Genomic DNA, 20,729 nt, shown 5'->3' with positions numbered 1-20,729 from the left:
CTGTGGATTTAGTTTTCCAGGCTTTGACAACATAAGATATTGCAAGGCAGATACACATAGGTGTTATATGTGCTGGAAGAGAAGTTTGTAGTCAGTATTTTTTATATGCATTGTTCGCTGAAGAATCCTCAGTGAAAAGATGGGGATTTTTTAAATTTTCATTTTCTGTATCGCATGTTTGCATATGCAAAATGAAAACTCCAAAGCTATGGGAGTTCAAATTAAAAAAAAAACAAACCAAAAAAACCCCAAAAAAGGAAAAAACCAAACAAAAAACCAAAACTAAAATAAATTCAGAAAATTGTTGTTAGTAAAGCAGTTCTTAAGGACATCCTGTCCCAAGTAAGAAAACATATGTTTTTATGGTGGAAATACATTATTGTCTAATTCTTTTTCTATCTGAGTTGCAGATATGTTAACAGAGGTGTTTTAATTAGCTTATAGTGTGTGCAATCAATTGGGATAATAATATCAGTTTAAAAATTAAAATATTCTCGAAACTGCATCTCTCCCAGAATGCACTAGCTTAACCATATTATCCTTGACAGTCATGTCCCCTCTCAGTTTCTCCAATGTGGATCCATTTATCTAATGTGACAGCTTTAGTGTTGCTTGTGTTAACAGACATACAACTGCATGCAGATGTTCTTGTCCTCAAAGTGCAGCGCTGCGGCCATTTCTGCTTTCTGTGCTTGTAGGAGAAGACACGACTGCTGACTCAGAATTAATTGTAACCCAGTGAGCTGACAGTGACAGATACCCATACAAGCCACTACTAGTTCAGGAAGCAATGTCCTAATGTACTATTCTCCAACAGCCTCCTTCCTTGCCCTCCTCCTGTCCGCATGCTAATACGATATCCTTAGAATCATTATGAGAATTCCGCTTTTTTTCCTGCATTTGTTAAGCCTTGCTTTATTGAGGATCAATATAATCTTCTTAATTGAATTTCCTCAAACTCACATAAATAAAAGTGAAGACTGCCATCATGATGTTACTATGAACACTGGTTAGTTTGGAGTGCGATCATTTAAAGGCCTTCAGATTTTCTTCCCCCCCCCCCCCCCCTTTTTTTTTTTTTTGTTTAAATCAGTGACTACCCTTAAAGCTCTTTGGTACAAACTTCCTAGTGGACACTGGTCATTTGTTGCTAAATCTGTGGATTTAAAATTATATTTCTCTTCTTTTTATATGCATTATTAAAATGAAACCATTCAAATCCCGAGATTAATTCTGACATAGAGCAAGGGCTGCATCACCCCAGACAAAAGATTGCTACCTTCACACAAGATCCATGGCCTGCTTGATTTCCAAGGTTATGTGCAGTACTAAAGAATGCTGATGGAACAGAATACTAAAGGAGTTTTTATCACATCTTTCTTTTTCCTGAAGATCACTGTAAAGTTTCCTGCTTCCTGGCACTGCAGAACTCTGCATATCTGCTCCAGTTACTGACGGTGATGAAATCATAAATACACAGTACTTCTGTAACACAGAAATTTTAGGCTTCAACAGTAAGATGCAGTGTCAGTAATGATTGTTGACATCATACTACATGTATCAGTTTATTCAATTTAATTAATAAACCTTAGTTGGTGGAACACTTCTGTAACTCATTAAATACTATAAACATAATTTATGTTAACATTATACATGTAAATGCAAATACACCAGTCAATTTTTTCATATATGACAATAATAGGGTTACTTTTATAAGCAGCTTCCAGATACTGTACAGCCCTGAGATACGAAAAATTCTCAATTGTTTCTTCTCACATTGGAAAATGTAATTTGTAGGTAAAAGTAAGTCCCTGAAACTTTATTGCCCTGTTCACATTACAGGAGCTGGATGAATTTTATAGAATGTAAATCAGGGTAAATATATTATTATAATTTAACTTGTTAAATCTCAGCAACAGCTGTTTCTACATTTAGTACCTTATATGCATTATTGTTCAACACATGCTTTTACTGATGTAAAACTTTGCAGAGTGTAGAGAAGTTATGCTGGTTATTGTTGTAATTGGTACAGTGCTTCTGAAATGCTCCTTCAACTGAGCGCACTTGTAATGTGCATTATCTGTCATGCTGGGAGTAGCTCATCACCAAAACCAAACTAAATAAATATATTGAACATCACTGAAGTCTTTAAATTACTAAAGTTCACATAAAATATAATTTTATCACAACTAAATTTTTATATGTGAGCAAGTAAGTCTAGTATCTTTTTGTCAATGAGATCTGTTTTCTTCAAGGTCTTGCATCTTAAATACTTTTATTAAACACAGCTGAAATTTTAAGTGTTGAATATCTAAAGTCAGGTGCCTAAATAGTTATGAACATAGTGCAAGATCTAGGTAGGTTAATTTGGAGCATTTAAATTTGAAGACTCTGAACTTCATGTCTCTCTAATGTCAAGGGTTATAACAACAGAGTTGTCAAAAGAATTAATCTGCGTTACATCTTCTAATACATGCCCTAAGTTTACCTTGTCATCTATAGTCAATGATTGAGTACAAGCCTTTCAAAAAGGCATGTTACTGCTATTTTTCAATTGTATATCTTTTAGGATGGCATGAATGTTCATTAGAGCTGTCTTTCTTCTGCCATTAATTTTTAATTTTTAATAGGCATATACAAATTTCTTCCATTTTTAATGAGTCCTTTCTCAGGATTTTTTCCCACATAGTTTCTGGTAAGAAACATGTAATAAATTTATCCAGCTAACATGGTCTACTAATGTCTAGCCATTTGGGTGAATAATGTTTCTGAATATGAGCTTAGTTTTCTACTGGCAACACACATGGATATTTCCTTTTATGTTTTATCGTGTACAGAAGTTTCCATCTTTTCTCTCCACTTTCCTTTCCATGCATCTGAGATATTAATTTTAATAATCGTAGACTTAGAACTTATTTTCTGAGTCTCAGACAATTAATTCAGGAGGATGGGGGCTAATATTTAAAATGTTCAAAATTTATTAGTGTTTTACCAGACTCCAAAGCTGAACAAGGTAATACTCTGATTTAGACTAGATTACATTGTAACACTTAGCTTTCTTGTTATGTCAAATTTACCTTGTAGCCAAGATGATTTTAGGTAGATAGCAGTACTTACTAAGAAGAGGACTATTTGCCTTTTAGGTGGATATTAGGAAGGTAAAACTTAAAACATGTGATAGTCCTGTGTTTAGTGTCTTTTGAATGTGTTTGTTGGTCTTTTGAATGTCCAATTAAAAACAAAAAAAATTCAACAAAACCCAGGAAGAATTTATGGAATAAAGACTATGGTTTCATGAAATAAAATGAAGGAACATCACTAAATAAACATAGGAAGAGTGTAATGTTGCCTCAAAAGGTAATGGAAACCACAGGAATTGACTGCAGGTTTTTCTTCATTCACTGTCTCTGAAAAACTAAAACAAGTCTCCAACCAGACAGGCTCTTTGTTCTCCATGTTTAAATGTGCTTGGGACCCTCATGCTGTCATTTCCTACCCAGTCATGCATCAGACTGTAATAAATAATATTTTTCACCGTTATGAAAAGACCAGTTCTGTGCAGCCTAAGTAGCACGAGCAATGTAATAGGTAATTATATTTATGTTTCCTTTTAATATATTACAGTATATTTTACAGATTTCTATGAAATTTTAGTACTGAGAAACTAAGCAGAAGAAATCAAATGATTGTCGGGGATAACAACAATTTACATTCTGAAATCAATACCTACACTGTTACCTTAAGGGGAAAAAGAAGTAAATACTGAGGCACTCCAGCTATTTATATGGGTATGAAGAAGTAGCATGAAGAAGCTGTATCAATTGCTTTTTCTTTTTTTCATTCTTAGTTTAGCTTGAAAGATTGGCCAAAATCTTATCTATCTGCATTATCTTGGTTCTATGGGTAAGATATCAAGATGGGCATAGAGAATGGATTATCCTGTGATGCAAGCAGGATCCTCGAATAAGGACTGCCAAGGGGACTGCATGAGGAAGTTTAGTTTAGGAGCAGGCAAGAAATTTCTTTTAGCAAATTGCAGAGATCTACTGCACAATTTGTGCATAACACAGACTTGAGCCAAGATTATAAGGGAAAAGCAAGCGTGGCTTTCACTAAGAAAGTAGATTGATTTTATCTCAGATTTACATTCTTTTGTGAGATTTCAGTGAAACATGAAAGAGGAAGGTGTGTATGAGCAAGCTGAGTTATACAAAGCCCTGTTTGAGGTGCTTTGTGGACTTCTTGTGAGATACGCTACAGCAGTCTTTGATTTATCTTTCCAAACTGGAAGAGAATGTAGATTGTATATTTTAGGGGCCTTCCAGTAAGTCAATCAGAACTGAAAAACATAAAAGCATTGTTTCTTTATAAAACAAACTACTACAGCAACCATATGTTAATTTAAAGACCTTGCCAGTTCTTTCTGTGGAGCAAATACAAACATAGATATGTTTTGTCAAAACTGTTAACTAATCTGTTTTTGTGACTTGCCCTCCATTTACAGGCTTGATCTCATAAAGAAAATTAAATCCATGTTTTAGTACACGAACTAGGAATCTTTGTTTTGGAAGGAACAAATTTTATGAAACAGACATCTTCCACAAAGACATTTGGAATTAAGCATAAATTTTTCTTGTGTCTTTACAGTATTTTCGCAAACTTGAGGTCAAACAATATCTTCTCCATAATCATCATTTAATCATCATTTAATCATCAATAGCCAATGGGCTTTTTAGGGTATTTGTCTATTGTTTACACTTGATTTTATTTTAATATGCTTCTCTTCGGACTTTTTTATTAATGAGTGGGGTTTCAGTAAATTATGTCATGCGTTGATTTTCTGTTTATTTTCCATAATAAAGGTAATTTTTTTGTCAAGTTTTGCTTTTAAGCCTCCATATCAACAATCTTTCCATAAGGAAAGTATTCCCAGAATGTTTTCTTTGAAGTTGTTTTTCCTTCATAATAGTTCTTTGTCATCTTAACACAAAATATACCATAATAGTTCAGAAAAGAAAGGGAAATAGTTTTTGTTGATGCAAAATCTCCATATCTGAAATAAAATATTTCAATGACAATTAAAAACATGTCATGCTTGAATATATATTCTGATATGCAAACCTACATCCCATTCTGTAAAGTTTAATTTGTCTTGCTGTGAACGGGATGTTTTAATGGCTTCTGCCTGTCTGGAAAATCAAGGAGAGAAATCAAGGCTTTTAATTCACAACTGTATTGAGTGAAGAAGTTTAAAGTAGATAATTTGTAAACTCAAAATGCAACTCGGCTGGTTAAAATTCAGCAGGTTCTATTTCCAACTACCCAGTGTAGAAATGTTTTTTTAATTACAGCTTGGTTTATAACAATGGATAGGATCTGTAGCCAAATTTGTTCCTGTGAGACATTCAGCAATGGAACAATAGTATAATTATTTCTGGGATCCCTGATTAGCAAAAACAATAGAATAGTTCCACAAAGCTTGAAGGTTTGGTTCTTGGAATAAAAAAGAAGCAAAATCTCCTCGTAATGCTGATTTCTGTAATTTGCTGTATGATTCAAGCACATAATTGGAAATAAAATGCATTTTAGAAGCTAGTGTACCATGGAAAAAACTGAACAATTTTGAAACCTAACACTTATACTTCCTACGTTAAAGTTGTGTTTCCAACACAGCTCAAAACTCACCTGCCACAGGACATTTCAAACACTCGATATTACATGTCCTGATTTTTCCTGTACTTCAGGCTTTTAGCACTCAGGTGAACAAAATACCTTATATTATTTGCAGCCCACTTCTACCTGTGCATGTGTGTGTGTCCGGGGAATAGGGCAGCAGCAAAAAAGCCTAGTCTCATAAGTAGTGCCCAAACCTCACTGGTGTTGGCCTACCTTTTCTAGAAATCAGTGCTGAGGTACAATTTCTACCAATTCTTTTGGGTAAGTAAGGATGTCAGTATTGTAAATATAATGCTCTATGCAACTTTTCCAGTGCCATAGATTTGTATGGAATGAAATTACAAATTGTGGTATCAGAATACATTTTATACAGCTAAGATTGTCAAAAATAAGGTATTCCAGTACAAGATTATGTTTTCTGCTCTGGAAAAAAATATGAAATTACTCCAAATACTTCCAGATTTTCTTTTCGGCTAGAACTGACAGAATCACAGAATCACAGAATGGCTGAGATTGGACAGGGCCTCTGGAGGACATCTAGTCAACCCCTTGATCAAGCAGGGATAATTACAGCTGCTTGTCCAGAACTGTGTCCAGATAGCTTTTGAATATCCCCAAGGAGGGAGACTACCTAGCGTATGTAGACCACTTGTGCCAGTGCTCAGTCACTCTCCAACTAAAAAAAGTTTCCTGATGTTCAGAACCTCCCATGTTTCAGTTTGTGCCCATGATTACCTGTTCTGTCACTGGGCACCATTAAATTCCTCATATTAAGAAGGAGTGAGAAAAATAGAACAGGAGAGTATGTTGAAGGAAAAATGACAAGCTGCAACACAAATATATTTTTAAGTGTTTTCAGTATCTCCAAATAAAGTACGGTATGGAAGAAAAGTGAAATATGTTATGTCAAGCACAAGTTTTACTTTTCTGTACTTGATCAGTAAGTTTAGAATATCCCCACCCTCTGCCATCCATTCCTCATCTCTAAAACCAGGGGTTTTGTTGCTATTTTTATTGGCATTTTAAATTATCACAGCTATTGCTTATACTTAGTAATTTCACAAATTACAGTTGTTAGGAAGTAGTAGGCACCTATTTGACTTTGTTATAGCCAGAAAAAAGGAGCCAGACTGGTTTAATGTATCTTTTGATTTGATATAATTTTGTTGTTACTATGTTAAAAAAGTGTTGGCTGGCTGACCACCTGGTCCAAAAACAGGAAAAAAAAGTGTTGCTATTATGCTTGAACTGTCCTATTTTCAGCACAGAAGTTTGCTATTCATTATCACCATCTGATGGTGTATCTCTTGCGGGTGTGAAGTCATGCTTCACCTAGATGAGCTGCACTAGGTGATTAAAGGAGAATGAGTCCATATAACTGATACTAATTGTTTTCCTGAATTTTAAACTCAGCCCATTGAGTCGAATTGTTCTGAATTACATATGGAAATTACTTTGACACAGGTTAAAATTATATTACTTTGACTGAATTCTCCTTTCAGTTTTGGGTTTCACATAACAATGATGTGATATTTCCTGATTAAAAATAAGGACTGGATTTTTTCAGGACCTGAAGAAAACCCCTATTCCCCCCCCAACAAATGTTTGTTCAGGATTGAATATGTCACAGATTTTAGATGTGAATTTTGGCCAAGTGTTGGGACCTGAACCATAACCTTACCTCATGCTGTGTATAATCCCACGTATGTTTTAGCATAATTAAATTTGTAATTACTTGTTATCATTAGTCCCAGTGTTGTGCCAACTATAAACCTCATTACTCAGAATAACTTGATTCCGTCTTTAGGTAAAAAGAATTCAAAGCTGGATTTGGTTGCACGAGAGAGTAAATAAACACGAACATTGTCTAAGCATGTTGAATTTTCTTCTGAAAGAAGAGTCCCTGTCTCTGCTGTTGTGGAGACAAGAAATTCAGTGAGCACTCAGTGAGGGGCTCAGTGCTGGATCTGGACTGTGTGTCACATCCCATGTGCCAAATGCCAGCTTCTGGAGGAGAGTCTGTGTAGCTTGCCCAAGCCAACTGTGCATGGTGTGTTTGTGTGGATTCACTGGCAAAGTCCAAGCTGGACCAGCTAGGAATGGGAGGCCCCAGGTCTAGGTGGGGGTAACTGGCAGGCAGTGGGGCAATGCTGGCATTTGGGGGACCCACGATTGTGTCCTGCCAGAGGGACAAGTGTGTGGGTGCTGCATATGAACAGTGAGCACCCAGTGGTGAGCTGGGGACCTGTGGGGTTGGTAAGGGGGTCTAGGATCTGGACAGGCGTGCTGGACAGGCAAAGGGGCTGTGCTGGTGCTAGGGAGATCTGTAAAGATGTGTGCTTGTGAACCTGGAGAGTGTGGTGTGTGCGCTGCACTTGTGCCTTTCTGCCTCTGACAGCCCAATAGGAGGAGGGGGTGTGTCCCTGTGTGCCTGTGACTGGTGTGAGTTCTGAATGTGGGGGCTGCTGGACGCAAAGTCTTGTCTGAGGCTGTCTGTGTAGCCACAGCTGTGGCCAAATCGGTATCCATGTGCGTGTCTGTGGTACATGCTCAGTCTTGGTACTGCAGCAGCATTCCTAGTGCAGAGATCCCAGGCTGGGCTCCAGCAGGAGGCTTCTGGACTGGGCGGTGGAGGCAGTGGCCACATATCACATTACTTAACACTTATCATAAGCTCTCAGTATGTTGAGGACAGTCTTTCCTTGCAATTATTGATATGCCTAAGCTTAAGTGTTTGCTTTGGGTCTCTTTTTGTGGAAGGCTTGCTCCCCTCATTGTTTTGATGGCATGATTTAATCTAAAGTTTCTTTATGGACTGCATGTTGTCCATCCATCATGTCTGGAACTGGATCACTGTTTACATGACCCTTATTTTTTTATAATCCTTTATAATGGTTTGTGGGTTCCTTGGCTAGGTGGCTGTTGTGGGTGAGAATGGGAACTTTGGAGAAAGTTTATTAGAGAAGCCTGCTGTTGAGTCATGGGGTGCAGAAAGATCCCCCTTGCTTTCTAAACTTCTCGGAGATTAATTTAGGTGTCACTGGATCCAGTCTCAGCCCCAGACTTTTTCAATGGTCTAAGTAACTCTGTCCCACAGAGATGAATTAATTTATTATTTATATGACAAATGATTAGATGAAATATCTTAATCAGAGTTATCTACTACAGAGTTTAAAAGCTAAAACTACTAGCAATGTATAGTATAGGTATAGTGCACTATATCAAAGCAATTACATAAAGCTGGCAAAAATAAACAATTATTAAGTAGAGATTGATACAACTCACCACACCAATGCTCATGGGCAGATCTCTTTTACTCAGCCTCGAGGAGTATTCTTGAAGGGGCTTCTCCAGGGGAGAAAGCTTCATACACACACTCCAAGAAGGAATATATTAGAGGAACCCAACTGTATGAAAGTAGAGTGGACTTTTACAGTATATAGTGATTGACTGCCAGTCATATGTCTCCAGGTCTCCTTAGCAGCTTATCTGCCAAATCTTTGCCTCACTATCAGGATCTTAATTTGGAGTTTCTGAGCCAGACAGCTTTTAGCATAATTCAATGCCAAAACCAGCACATGACTGAGCCTCTCAGCCCACCACTGATAGCTTGCAAAATAGGGCATTATTTGAATTTGACCACATTCCAAGGCAGATCACTATTTCACAGTGGCTCAGAAAAGCAAGACAATATACTTTTCTCTCATCATTTAAAGTATGGATTTAAAAAGTGATATTACTATCAGCCGAGAAGTTGCCAGTATTAGTGTTAGGCCTGTGTCATTTTACTGGCTGACCAGTCCCTGTCACTGTCAGTATAGAGTCAGAGCAGATTTCAGCTAGTATGAAGAATTTTTGTTACCTAAGATCAGTATTTTTACTATATAACTCATGAAATAGGACGTTCTTGTAATTACGTATTCTTCTGTTTATTTAGGTGGTTAATTAATTATAGGGGTTTTATTATTTTGCAGAACCTAAAACTGAATTTTTCATCTCCTCCCCTATTTTAGGGCTTAATTTTCTCAAACATTCATGCCTTCTTATAGAGTCTTTTAAGTTTAAATGAAAGCAATCTCCTCAGATCATAGTGTGACCTGGGGAGGGGGGTGGGGATGGGGAGGATGCACCACCACAGTTTGCCTCTTGCTCACTTTACCAGTGACATTAATTCTTAGCTTGGAAAAACAGATCTCCAAATTTATATTTCTGAAAGTAGTTGCAGAAAGAGAAGATTTTAAGTTGCGTAGTTAGCTACATTTCTATTTTGCTCATATTGAAGGGGAAGAACCTGCTAGTGACTAAAAATTGTTTAGGATGGTAGTTCCAGAACAAAAAAGTCATAAGAAAAAGTAGCTAAGTGTAAGATAAAAGTTTTTCTTAGTGACATATATAGTTAGGTTCTCTGTTGATGTAATGAGTGCATCCAATGACTCAGAGGATCTATTTGGTTTTCTACAGCTGGATTCTACTCCTAAAGCTAGAAAAGGAACTTAAAAGCAAAATACTAATTATAAAATCACAGCCAAGAGCAAATAATATTACATTTATTTCTATACTGAATAACACAGTAATCTGAAGTTGACTTAATCAACTATGTCCACCCAAGGGAGATTAATAAAAAGAAACTTGGTACAGTATATTGATCATCATATAAAATGGTAGCAATTACCATTAACAAATAGTCTTTAATAAGCAAACATACAGTTAGTACTATTACCTTGAGGTTTTTCTCATTAAAAGAAAAATGAAAAAGAGGAGGGGGGGAAATTTTCAGGATGGATACAGGACACCTGATTTTAACTACTTTAAAAAATCTCAACTAGTGAAAGATACCTGTTGTAGTATTTTCCTAATGTTTCTTTTTCTTCTGGCTCTGTAGAAATCTTGAATCCTTAGCTTAGATTTCAGATGACTAATATTGATAAGAAGTAACTACTAAACTATACAGTTAAGATGCTTAAAATGAACTTTGTGAATCTCTACTTTATCATAAATTAATCTAGCAAACCAGACCACTGAAGCTCCTGAAACTTGTTTTTGTGGGAAGATGTGCTTAACTTAATTTAACCACTCTCTTGAGATACTCTTAAACTAGTTGTTTCCGATCCTTCAAAGGTGCAGTGTTTTGATCCATGAAGACCTGTAGCATTCCTTTCATGAATCCCACAGTCATGGTTGCTAAACAATTTGCAGCAGTGCTATCAGCTCTGAAGCTCTTGGGGAATCACAGTATCATTCTGTAGCCACAATTCAAAAGTCAGATTATTTCTCCAGATGAGAGAGGTTCAAAATCAATAATGGTTTGCTAATGTAAGTGTACACTGAAGGGTTTTTTTATTTTTTTTTCTTTTGAGATGGCTACGCATTTCTTTTTTTAAGACGTTCAGTGAAATGTGTAATTCTGCCTCTCAATCCCTGTGTTCTCTTGTACAAACTCTGTGCTGTTTTATTTTTATTTGTCTTACTAAAGCAGTAATTGTTTATTCTGTCGTTGCGTTCTGTGATTCTTTGCTGACCACTGTGATCTCACAGATATATTATCAATCCTATTTATCCATTTTAGGAACATAACTGCTATCAGTTAAATATCCTTATAGATAGCTATTTTTTCATGCTACTATTCCCAAAAGATGACAGCCATTTTTATGGGCTTGTTTAGCTTGGTGGATGTCTTTTTTTTCCCAGTTTGAATAGTGCTAGTACAGATTTTAACCTCAGAAATATATATTTGCGAAATTTTCAGATGTCATTTGTTTTTCATAACCTACTTTGCAATGGTTTCTGCTTCTCAGAGAGAGTTTTTTTATAGATAATGTTTTGAAAATTATGAGAAATATACCTAATTTTCCACTGATCAATTTCTTATAAGAAGTTTACTTCACAGATGAGCACATATAGACCTTTGAAATTTGGTTCTCCCATCTGCCAATTTCCCATCTACAAGCAAGCCAAAAAATAAAAAAAAAAAAAAAAAAAAAAAAAAAAAAAAAAAAAAAAAAAAAAAGGCAAACCAAACCGCAAACATGATAATAGCAATTGCTTCATAAGCATTTCCAGGGATCTATCTGTATGTCAAAAGTTAAAAAAAAAAATAGTCAAGAGAGCAGAAAAGAAGGGCACTAATCAGTGTGTCCTGTGCTCTTCTTTGTAGTCCCAGCGCCGTGTTACATTTCACCTCCCTGATGGCTCCCAGGAAAGCTGCAGTGACAGTGGTCTGGGAGACCACGAGCCAGTGGGTGGTGGAACCCTGATCTCACACCCTCTCCCTCTGGTTCAGCCGCAGGACGAATTCTATGACCAGGCTTCACCGGACAAGAGGACTGAAGCTGATGGCAATTCTGACCCCAACTCGGGTGAGTCACCATCACTGCTCTGCTTATCTAGTTGCTTTGCTAACTTGGTTACTTCTTTTTCATCCCTTCGAGCTTTGCAATGGTAGAGATGTTTTTAAGCACATGCATGAATATTTGATCATATTAGCTCATTGGGATTGTTAGGAAATAATGTAGTTTGCCTGAAATGCCTCGTGTTGTAATTTGACTGTGGAAACAAAAGTATATCCAGTAGAACAGACGGCTTCATACTAATTGCACAGTAAGTAAGAACAGCTGGGGAGAAGGATGCCCTACAAGGTAGCAAGTTTTTCCTGATGTTTGCAGTGCTGTACCTATTTAGCTTTAGACTTAGATTTAGTAAAGTCATTCTAAATATCAATTTAAAGTTCAAGGACATGGAGGTTGCACTGTCTTTTAGACTAACAAAGAAATCAGTAAATCAGTGAAGCACTGAAGAATTGAAAGAACCCAAATTTCTTAACACCTTTATAATTCCCCCTTCTAACAGGGTTTCTTTGTTAGGTTGGAATGGCATGATGTTTTGGAACTGTCAGATACAGGTTTTCATACAAATATTAAGGATGAACTATTTGATTTGGGAACTTCGTCCTTTCTCTTCTTTCCTTCTCTATTATACATTCACATTATTACTGTGTTTTTTTGAAAGCACTAGAAATTGAAGCAAGATCTTAACCAATGCTGTGACTAGAATTTTGCATTGGAATGTGGAGACAGACATATTGAAAACAGGGAGAGGGAAGTAGCACTGCTCTTAAGCTTCTTGGTTTTTGTCTAGAGTCTGGAGAAAAAGGTTAAAAGTCTTACCTGTGCTCTTGGAAGGTAATTGAACTTGAGTTCTTTTGTGTCCCAGGAGTATAGAAATAAGAATTAGTTTCTGTCTTTGGCATTTCTCCCTTTTGTATAGATGATTAAGTTGTCACTGGGCCTGTACAAACCAGGAGAGAAGGTGGCCTTGGGATCTGATGAACAATATTAAGGTCCATCTTCTCATTTGGGCAGAGCTGGATCTGAATGATGACATTAACATCATGGCAGATGACAACATGAACTGTGGAATATTGACTTTGGAAATATTTTTCTCATATTTTTATGGAAAGACCAAGAGGTTGTGTTGGATGAAACTCTACAAAGAAACTATTTGAAATGCTTTACTGTCTGAGAGTTGCATTCTGGTTTCTTTTCCTCTATTTTCCTTTTCCGTTTTTTTTTCCTGGATATGACACCTGCATTTTATTTTCTTTACCAAAACAGAAATGTTTTTTGAACTATGATGTTAAACCCTTAATCTATAGAAATACAAAGAATGATAAAAGGATAGCAACTATGAATGGATTGACTCTGGAGCAAGAATGCATGTCTGCTTAAGCAAGCGAGGAGCTTAAGTGGAATTACCTGGTTAATTCTCTGACCACATATGAGGCTTGTGAAAGGTTTAACAACATCGGAGAGGAGGTTTTTAAGGCAGCATTGCATGTTGGCACTGTTGCATTGGCTTCACAGGCTCAGAATTGTACATCTCTTCAAAACACAGCATAGAAGTCCTCCGGGAGAGTTAAGAAAAAGGGCTTAGTACACTTCATAGCAAGTTACTAAAAAAGCAGTTTTAGAAGTTTTGTGTTAAACACATTGTGCAAATTTAGTGTATTAATCATGATCATCTATTCATACCTAATATAGACACTAATAGAAGATTAGTCAGAATGAGTAAGTGTTCTTAAAAGCTATATGAAAAGTTTTAGTATGTTTGTGGTTACATGTAACTTAGCCTTAGGAATGCTAAATTTGTGTCAAATTTATGAAAATCTAACCATCAATCTGTACTGATGATTAGTGAAGTATTGAAGTGTAGGGTTTTTTGCATTTTACCAGACATTGAAACAGTACATTCCATATCTCATCAAATCTCACAAACTAAGAAGGGAATGATATGGTCAGTACTGTGACAGAAATTTTCCTAGGAAAATCCAGGACAGGATGGGAGTCATGCTGCTCATTAGATGGATTTAACTTTTATATTGTATTCAGTATCGAGCTATTGCCTAGGCACTCTGTCAAAAGTTATTTTGCTGCTGTAGGCACAAGTTTTTGAATGAAATGTGAAATAAGGTTTAAAGCAGTTTATGGTTATTGATGATCCTGTGGCAATTTTCAGAAGAGAAAAATGCTATCTGGTTGGGCCAAGTTACTTTGTGGGTATTTACCTGTGTTCATGGTTAAAATAACAGATGTAGTATTGTTTGAACATTGTATTCTTTGACACTCGTAAGCTGAATTTCTAGTTCTATTGCAGTGAAATTTTCCCTAGTGATATTTAACCGTAGAGGTAGTTTCATTTCAGTGGCTGTTTAAGGAATTTCTGGTTATGAAAATACTTAAGACATGCTAAGGTAAAAAATACAACTATAAAGTAGGGGAAAAAGCCCTAGTGGAGAGTTGTAGTATTATGGTGCACATGTACTGCTACCAGTTTTGGCTGGTAAGTGTTGCATAACAATATTGTTATTTTAAATGCTTCAGCTGAAGAGAAAGATCAGTGTTTATGGGAAAGTTTGCAAATGACCTCTACACCAAAAATAGAGATTTGTTCCACTGTATGTTTATGAAAGTTCATCCTAAGTAAAAGTTTGCTTCAGCTCATGAGAATGTAATGTCAATCTTGGCGGTAAAGTCATTGCCTCATGCTGGGAGCAATTTTGGTTAATGACTTTAATGCTCAGTGAATTGTGTGGGTTATTACTGTACACTGCGAAGTTATGTGAATAAAAATACAGCCATTGTTTCTCAATATAATATTGCTGTTTTAATTATATTTGAAGAGTGACCAAGGCCCAGGTCTTCAAAACCTGAAAATGTGCTAAAAGTCTTGCTAATTTGTTACACAAAAGTATGAGAAACCTTATTGCCATATTTACTTGCAGTCATTAGCTTCTACAGAGACACAAGAACTACAATTATATGATTTAATGAAATAAACACACACAGTGAGAGTACATTCATCTAGCTAATCTGAAAACAGAAATCTCTCACACCAGGTGAAACTCAAATGAAGAGAGAAGCCAAACATTAGCATTGTCAGCCACACGCTGTCACTGTGGTTATGAGAGAAAGGCAACAAGATAGAAATATGAAGTCTTTTATAATGATATGTAAGCCCAAGTTTGGTTTCCATCAATGAAACCTGTCTTCTTTATTTAGAGTCTTTTATTTTGAGGGTTATATTCATTTTTCTAAGATATATTTTCCATTTCACTATTGTTAATTGATCAGTATTACTGATAGTCAGAGGAGTTTGATGTTAGCCTGTCAACTGCAACTTCATTATAGTTCACCTTTGTCTCATTTGCGGTTTGATACACTTGATTCCTATAAAAAGGAAGATATTTCAAAGATCTATAATCTGATTCAAGTTCTTTACCTTTTAGTATATCAGATAAGAATTTAGAAAACGTTCCTGTTTCTTTAGGCTCTTAAAAAAAAAGGAAAAAGTCAATGTAAAATTGAATTTATTTAGTGTCTTTTATTACCAAAATTCCTGCCTTCTAATGGTTTTGAATGTGCATATCAGGAAGTATACTTTTAACACAACTATCTTTATCATCAGTTCCATTAAAACTGTACAGCTCTCTGATGTATTTTAATGTGAATTATATCTTCGGGTATCGCTCAAAAAAACCCCTGTGTTTTTATTCTCCAGTAGTCGGGTACAGAGTGTTATTTTTCATTACTATAAGTGTGGTTTTCATCAGCGTGAAAAAAACAACCCACCTTATTAGTGAAGAATTCTTCTTTCCCTGTGGTTTAGTAAAGGTTGTCAGGGACTTAAATTTAGACTGGAGTTGTTAACGTATCTAAGAGTTGCATGCAGCAGAGCTGTGCAATAGAACTGTATGAAGTAAAAATGTGCCTCCTAGTGTAAAGAAGGGGTAAAATGCATTTTCATGAAAACGCTTGATAAATCACATTTTGATAGCTGCAAGCTGTGGATGTGATTCATTTTTCTTCAAAGAGATAAAGAGGAATAGCATATATTTAGTGGAGTGTTAGAACTGCTCTAGGGAGAAAGCCTACTACACACTGTGGATGAATCTATGCAATAATTCCAACGGTTTTAAACCAGACAGAAATATAATATTTATGTCTTCTGATACATGTTTACAAAGCTAAGTAAATGCTTGCCTAATTTCTACACCTCATTAATAAGTAGTATCAATATAGGTTACATAACACAAAGTAATAGCTTTGTAAAAACATGGAGCTGTAACAAAAATGGTAACATACCCACTGGTTTGAAGATCATGTTTTTATTTAGTAAAATTAAATAGAATATTCTATTATGTTTTGTGTTACTTCCAAAGCAATTCCATATTCTTGGAAGTAATGTTATAATGCTGCCTTTCAATAATAATGTTTGTGGATAGCTTTTTTTTCCAGTACAATAGAAACTGTGTGGTTAAATTTGGCTGATAAATACCTGACTTCCTGCTTTTTAATAAACCTAATACTATAGCAGTTTAGTCAAGTAATGTCAGGGGTGTTAAATGATACCCTAACTCCAGTAATAAGTAGGAATATCTCTGTGGAAGTGGTTTAATTATTACTAAAGTTCAGAGTAATGGCAAGACAGCCTTGTATTACATTTGGTCATATGATAGTGTCCCATGTGGAGAAGCTAAGCCTCTCCTGCAAAGAGCTTTGGTTTTACAGTGTCGCTATCATTACACCCAGTGGGTGATGATGGTTTAACCTTGCGGGCATACCCTCTGCTTAATCCTGTCTTTCATTTTGCTGCCTCAAAATTTTCTTATTTGGCAATACTGGAGTAGTCCATAGCTAAACAGCCTAAGGTGTGGAAAGAAATGCTACTCTATTAATGCCTAGATCTAGATAATTTGCTGTCCGTACTTATTCTTGTGTTTTCATAATACGAGACTAAGAGAACTAAAATAGGAACATTTGCCTTTGAGTCATATCCTCCATTTCATTAAACACAAGTTCATACCTCACACAGAATCTAACAATGTCACATTTAGCTACAGGCAAGCAGGAGTAAGAAAAAATGGAGTTAGGTTGGTGAATTAGCCTACAGAAAAGCTGTAAAATCATCTGAAGTATGAGCTCAATCTTAGCCCATGCACTTATTTCTTTAAAAAAATAAATAGAATCTGAGAGGCATAAGAAGTATTTCTATCTCTACATCTCTTTGCTGCCTCATTGCAGTGAGGATTTTAAAATTGTCTTAGAAAAGCCACTGTGCTACTCTATTCTACTTTCTTTTCCTTCACATACCAAAGCTAATTGGAGTGTAAATCAGGAGGCCATAGCCATTGAATGAGCATTGGGAGGGGAACTTGTCCCATTGCTTCTCCAAGAGGAGCACCTAACTTGTCAAAACTTCCTAGCTGCTCCTGTTGCCATCTGAGAAGAGAACTTGCAGGTCCTCAGCAGTGAGCTGAAAAGGTTACATGGGGCAGGGGGACTATGAGAAGGGTTAGAGGATTAAAGGAAGGGGAAGCTTGCGCATGAGATGAAAGCTGGTGCCTTTGGCTGCCGTAACTGATGATACCTAGGACAGTTTAAAACCGCAGGTGCTTTTGCTGGGTAAAACAAGAGACTGATTTTAGGAATTAAGAGTTATTTTTCTCCTGTAAATATTTTCTACTCATAAGGGTTTTCTTCATATCACATCAAGCCCAGATCTACTGCAGACATTCCCAGACTTTTTAAAGTTTCAAAGTGATACCATTATCCAGTCAAATCTCTACCATAGCACAATGCTTAGTGTTTCACACAACTTTTCTTAAATCAAAGTGATAAAATAGCCCAGTGATTTATTTCAGCTGGTGTTTGATTACATGTTTTATATGGGTTTACATGGCAAGGTTGTGGGGAGGGGGGCTACAGAGGGTGCTTCTTCGAGAAGACACCAGAGGCTGCCCCCCATGTTTGACAGAGCCAGTTCCCAGTGGCTCTAAAACACATCCATTTCTGCCCAAAGCTGCACAGTGTCTGCGAGGGAAGAAAAATGTGAGAGAAACAAACCTGCAGACCCCAAGGTCCATGAAGAAGGAGGTAGAGAGCATGCTTCAGACACCAAATAGATTCTCTCTCAGCTTGTGGAGAAGGTGGTGCCCCCAGCAGCCCATAGAGGACCCACCCTGAAGAAAGGTAGGTAGGCCTGAAGGAAGTTGCAGTTCATGAAGAGCCATGCAGGAGCAGGAAATGTGGCCCCTAGGGAACCTGCACTGGAGCAGTCTGTTCTTGAAGGCTCACACCCTGTGGAAGGGACACATGCTGGAGCAGTTAATGAAGGACTGTATTGCTTGGAAAGGACCCCATGTTGGAGCAGAGTAAGAGTATGATGAGGAAGGAGCAGCAGAAACAAAAGTTTTACTGACTGACTGCAACTCCCATTTCGTATCTCTTAACACCACTTAGTGGCAGGTGCAAGCTGGAGTGGAGTCAGAAGAAGAGGTTATGAAAGAGTGAATTTGAGCCTGGGGAAAAGGAAGGGGTGGGAAGTGGGAAAGGTGTTTTTAGTTTTGTTTTTCTTGTTTCTCACAATCCTACTCTGTTTTTTATTGATGATAAATTAAATTAATCTTCCCCAGGCTGAGTCAGTTGTGCCAGTGATGGTAACTGGTGAGTGATCTCCCTGTCCTTATCTCAACCCATGAGCTTTTTCATCTCATTTTCTTCCTGTCTTGCTGAGAAGGGGGAGTGATAGAGCACCTTAGTGAGCACCTGCCAGCAGCTGAGGTTAACCCACCAGAATATTAAAGCTGGTATTGTATTCTCAGTCTGAACGCATTTATTTTCAGTTTCTGGCTCTTGTCTGTGTGACTGTACAACCCTTTGTCAATGTGAAATCTGTGACTTCCAGAAGTGCAAGGATATTTTGTGGCCCAAGGGATTGTTTTGACTAGTACAACATCCTGCATAATACAGATCAGAAATCTTAGCCAATAACATAAAAAAGCATGTGTCTTGTGCTGGTATCTACAGCATATGTTACCAAATGATTCCTTGATTTAATGATCTTCAGTGACAAAGGAAATAGTACTACATTGCTTACTGACTGCAAGTGAATCAGCCTTTTATTTGATAAATGAGGTGTTTGGTGTCCATAGTTCAGATGCAGTACTCGTTTTCTTGAATCTCTAATAAACTGGTTAATTCGTAGTAGTATTTTGAATGCTGCAACATTTTGTTCTTAAGCACTTTTTTTCCTCTCTGTATTTTAATACTGGTCCAATATCTGTCCAGGAAAAAAAAAAAGAAAAAAAAAAAAAAAAAAGAAAAATAAATCCTCAGTCCTTTCTAACACTTACAGGTAAATGACAAAGTCAAAAGTTTCTATTTAAATATTTAGAATAAGAAAAATAAAACAATAAGTCCTCTAAATTACAGACTTCTAAAATCAGTTTTTATCGGTCATTGTTCTGACCTGAGTGGGTTTTTTTTCTGCCTCATGAACATGCTGTTTAACAGTACTCTTTAGCAATAGAACAGCAACAGATTTTTCTATTATTTAAAGACTTTCCATGGGAAACTAAAGTAAAAAGCACAATTGAACACATGTATCTTTAATCATCATGAAATATATTAGAAAGATTTTATTAGCATTCTAGGTGCTCTATCACCTAACTGTATTTGAAACAATTCACCTTTTAAAGATGTGATAGTGTGATTATGGCAGAAATATTTGTTTTATATTTTTGAGGTTGCTTTTTCTGAAATTCAGTGAAAGTTATTGTTGCCAGCTGTTACTGCTTGTTGCCTTGATTATACAACTAAGTTCCCAGCGTTTCGTACTCTTTTACTAGTGGAATCTTAGCAGTACAACTATCCCCAATGGCAAGTGGACTAGAAGAAAGATTATAATTGTGAGAATAGAGTGTTGAATTTAGCATGGCGTTGTTAATTTCCGCACTTAAGTGGTTACAAATTTTAAGTAGAATTAGAATTGTTGATGGCTGCAATGAGAAGAATAACTTAGTGCAGGAAGGATGACCACATTGCACCCACACAGACTTGGGCCTGACAACTAGAAAACAGCTTTGCAGTAAGAGAACTGGGAGTCCTGGTGGATAGCAAATTAGCCATGAGCTAGAATGACAGACACCCTTGAAGAAAAGAAAGCAACCTCCTGAACTGCATTAGGAAGGGTGCTGCCAGCAAGCTGATGGGAAGTCTCTACTCAGGACTGGGGAGACACTTTTGAAGTGCCAAGTCCAGTGCTGGGTTTTCCAGTATGGAAGGGAAATGGAAATACGGACTGAGTCCAGAAAAGGACCACAAAAATTATTAAGGTATGAGATCATGGGGAGGTGCTGAAAGAACTGTGACAGTTCATCCTGGAGAAGGGAAGGGTTAGGAAGGATCTAATTAATGTGTGCAAATACCTGATGTGGTGCAGGAAGGAGAGTAGAGAGGGAGCCAGGCTTTTCTCAGTAGTATACCAAATTAAAGAAAGGACACTGGGCACAAACTGAAATACGGAGAAATTTTCTTTAAACGTAAGGAAAAAAGCCCCACCACATTTTCTTGCAATCGGAACAATAGAACTCTGCACCAAGTTTCCCAGAGAGGTTGTGGAGTCTTCTTGGATATTTTAAAAATCGAACAAGCATGACTGTAGCTCAGTCATGGTAACTCCCTGAGTTGAGCAGGAAAGTTTGACTAAACCATCTCCAG

General features: G+C 36.7%; 1 protein-coding gene across 7 annotated transcripts in view; it reads left to right on the top strand.

Moving 5' to 3' along the window:
• Positions 1-20,729, top strand: part of PCDH9 (protocadherin 9) — a 680,650-nt gene that overhangs the window by 428,023 nt on the left and 231,898 nt on the right. For 3 of the 7 annotated variants that reach the window (XM_010405549.4, XM_010405551.4, XM_010405550.4), the window contains one exon: positions 11,831-12,032. The exons of 1 other annotated variant lie outside the window; for it this stretch is intronic. In XM_010405549.4, coding sequence (XP_010403851.2) covers positions 11,831-12,032 — 202 coding nt within the window. Of the gene's footprint in view, positions 1-11,830; positions 12,033-12,939; positions 14,969-20,729 lie in introns of those variants that run through there. 3 more of the 7 variants (XM_010405552.4, XM_010405553.4, XM_010405554.4) reach the window with 2 other exon arrangements.

This window comes from Corvus cornix, chromosome 1 (genome assembly GCF_000738735.6).
Source record: "Corvus cornix cornix isolate S_Up_H32 chromosome 1, ASM73873v5, whole genome shotgun sequence".
NCBI lineage: Eukaryota > Metazoa > Chordata > Aves > Passeriformes > Corvidae > Corvus > Corvus cornix.
This window is presented reverse-complemented; position numbering and strand designations above follow the sequence as displayed.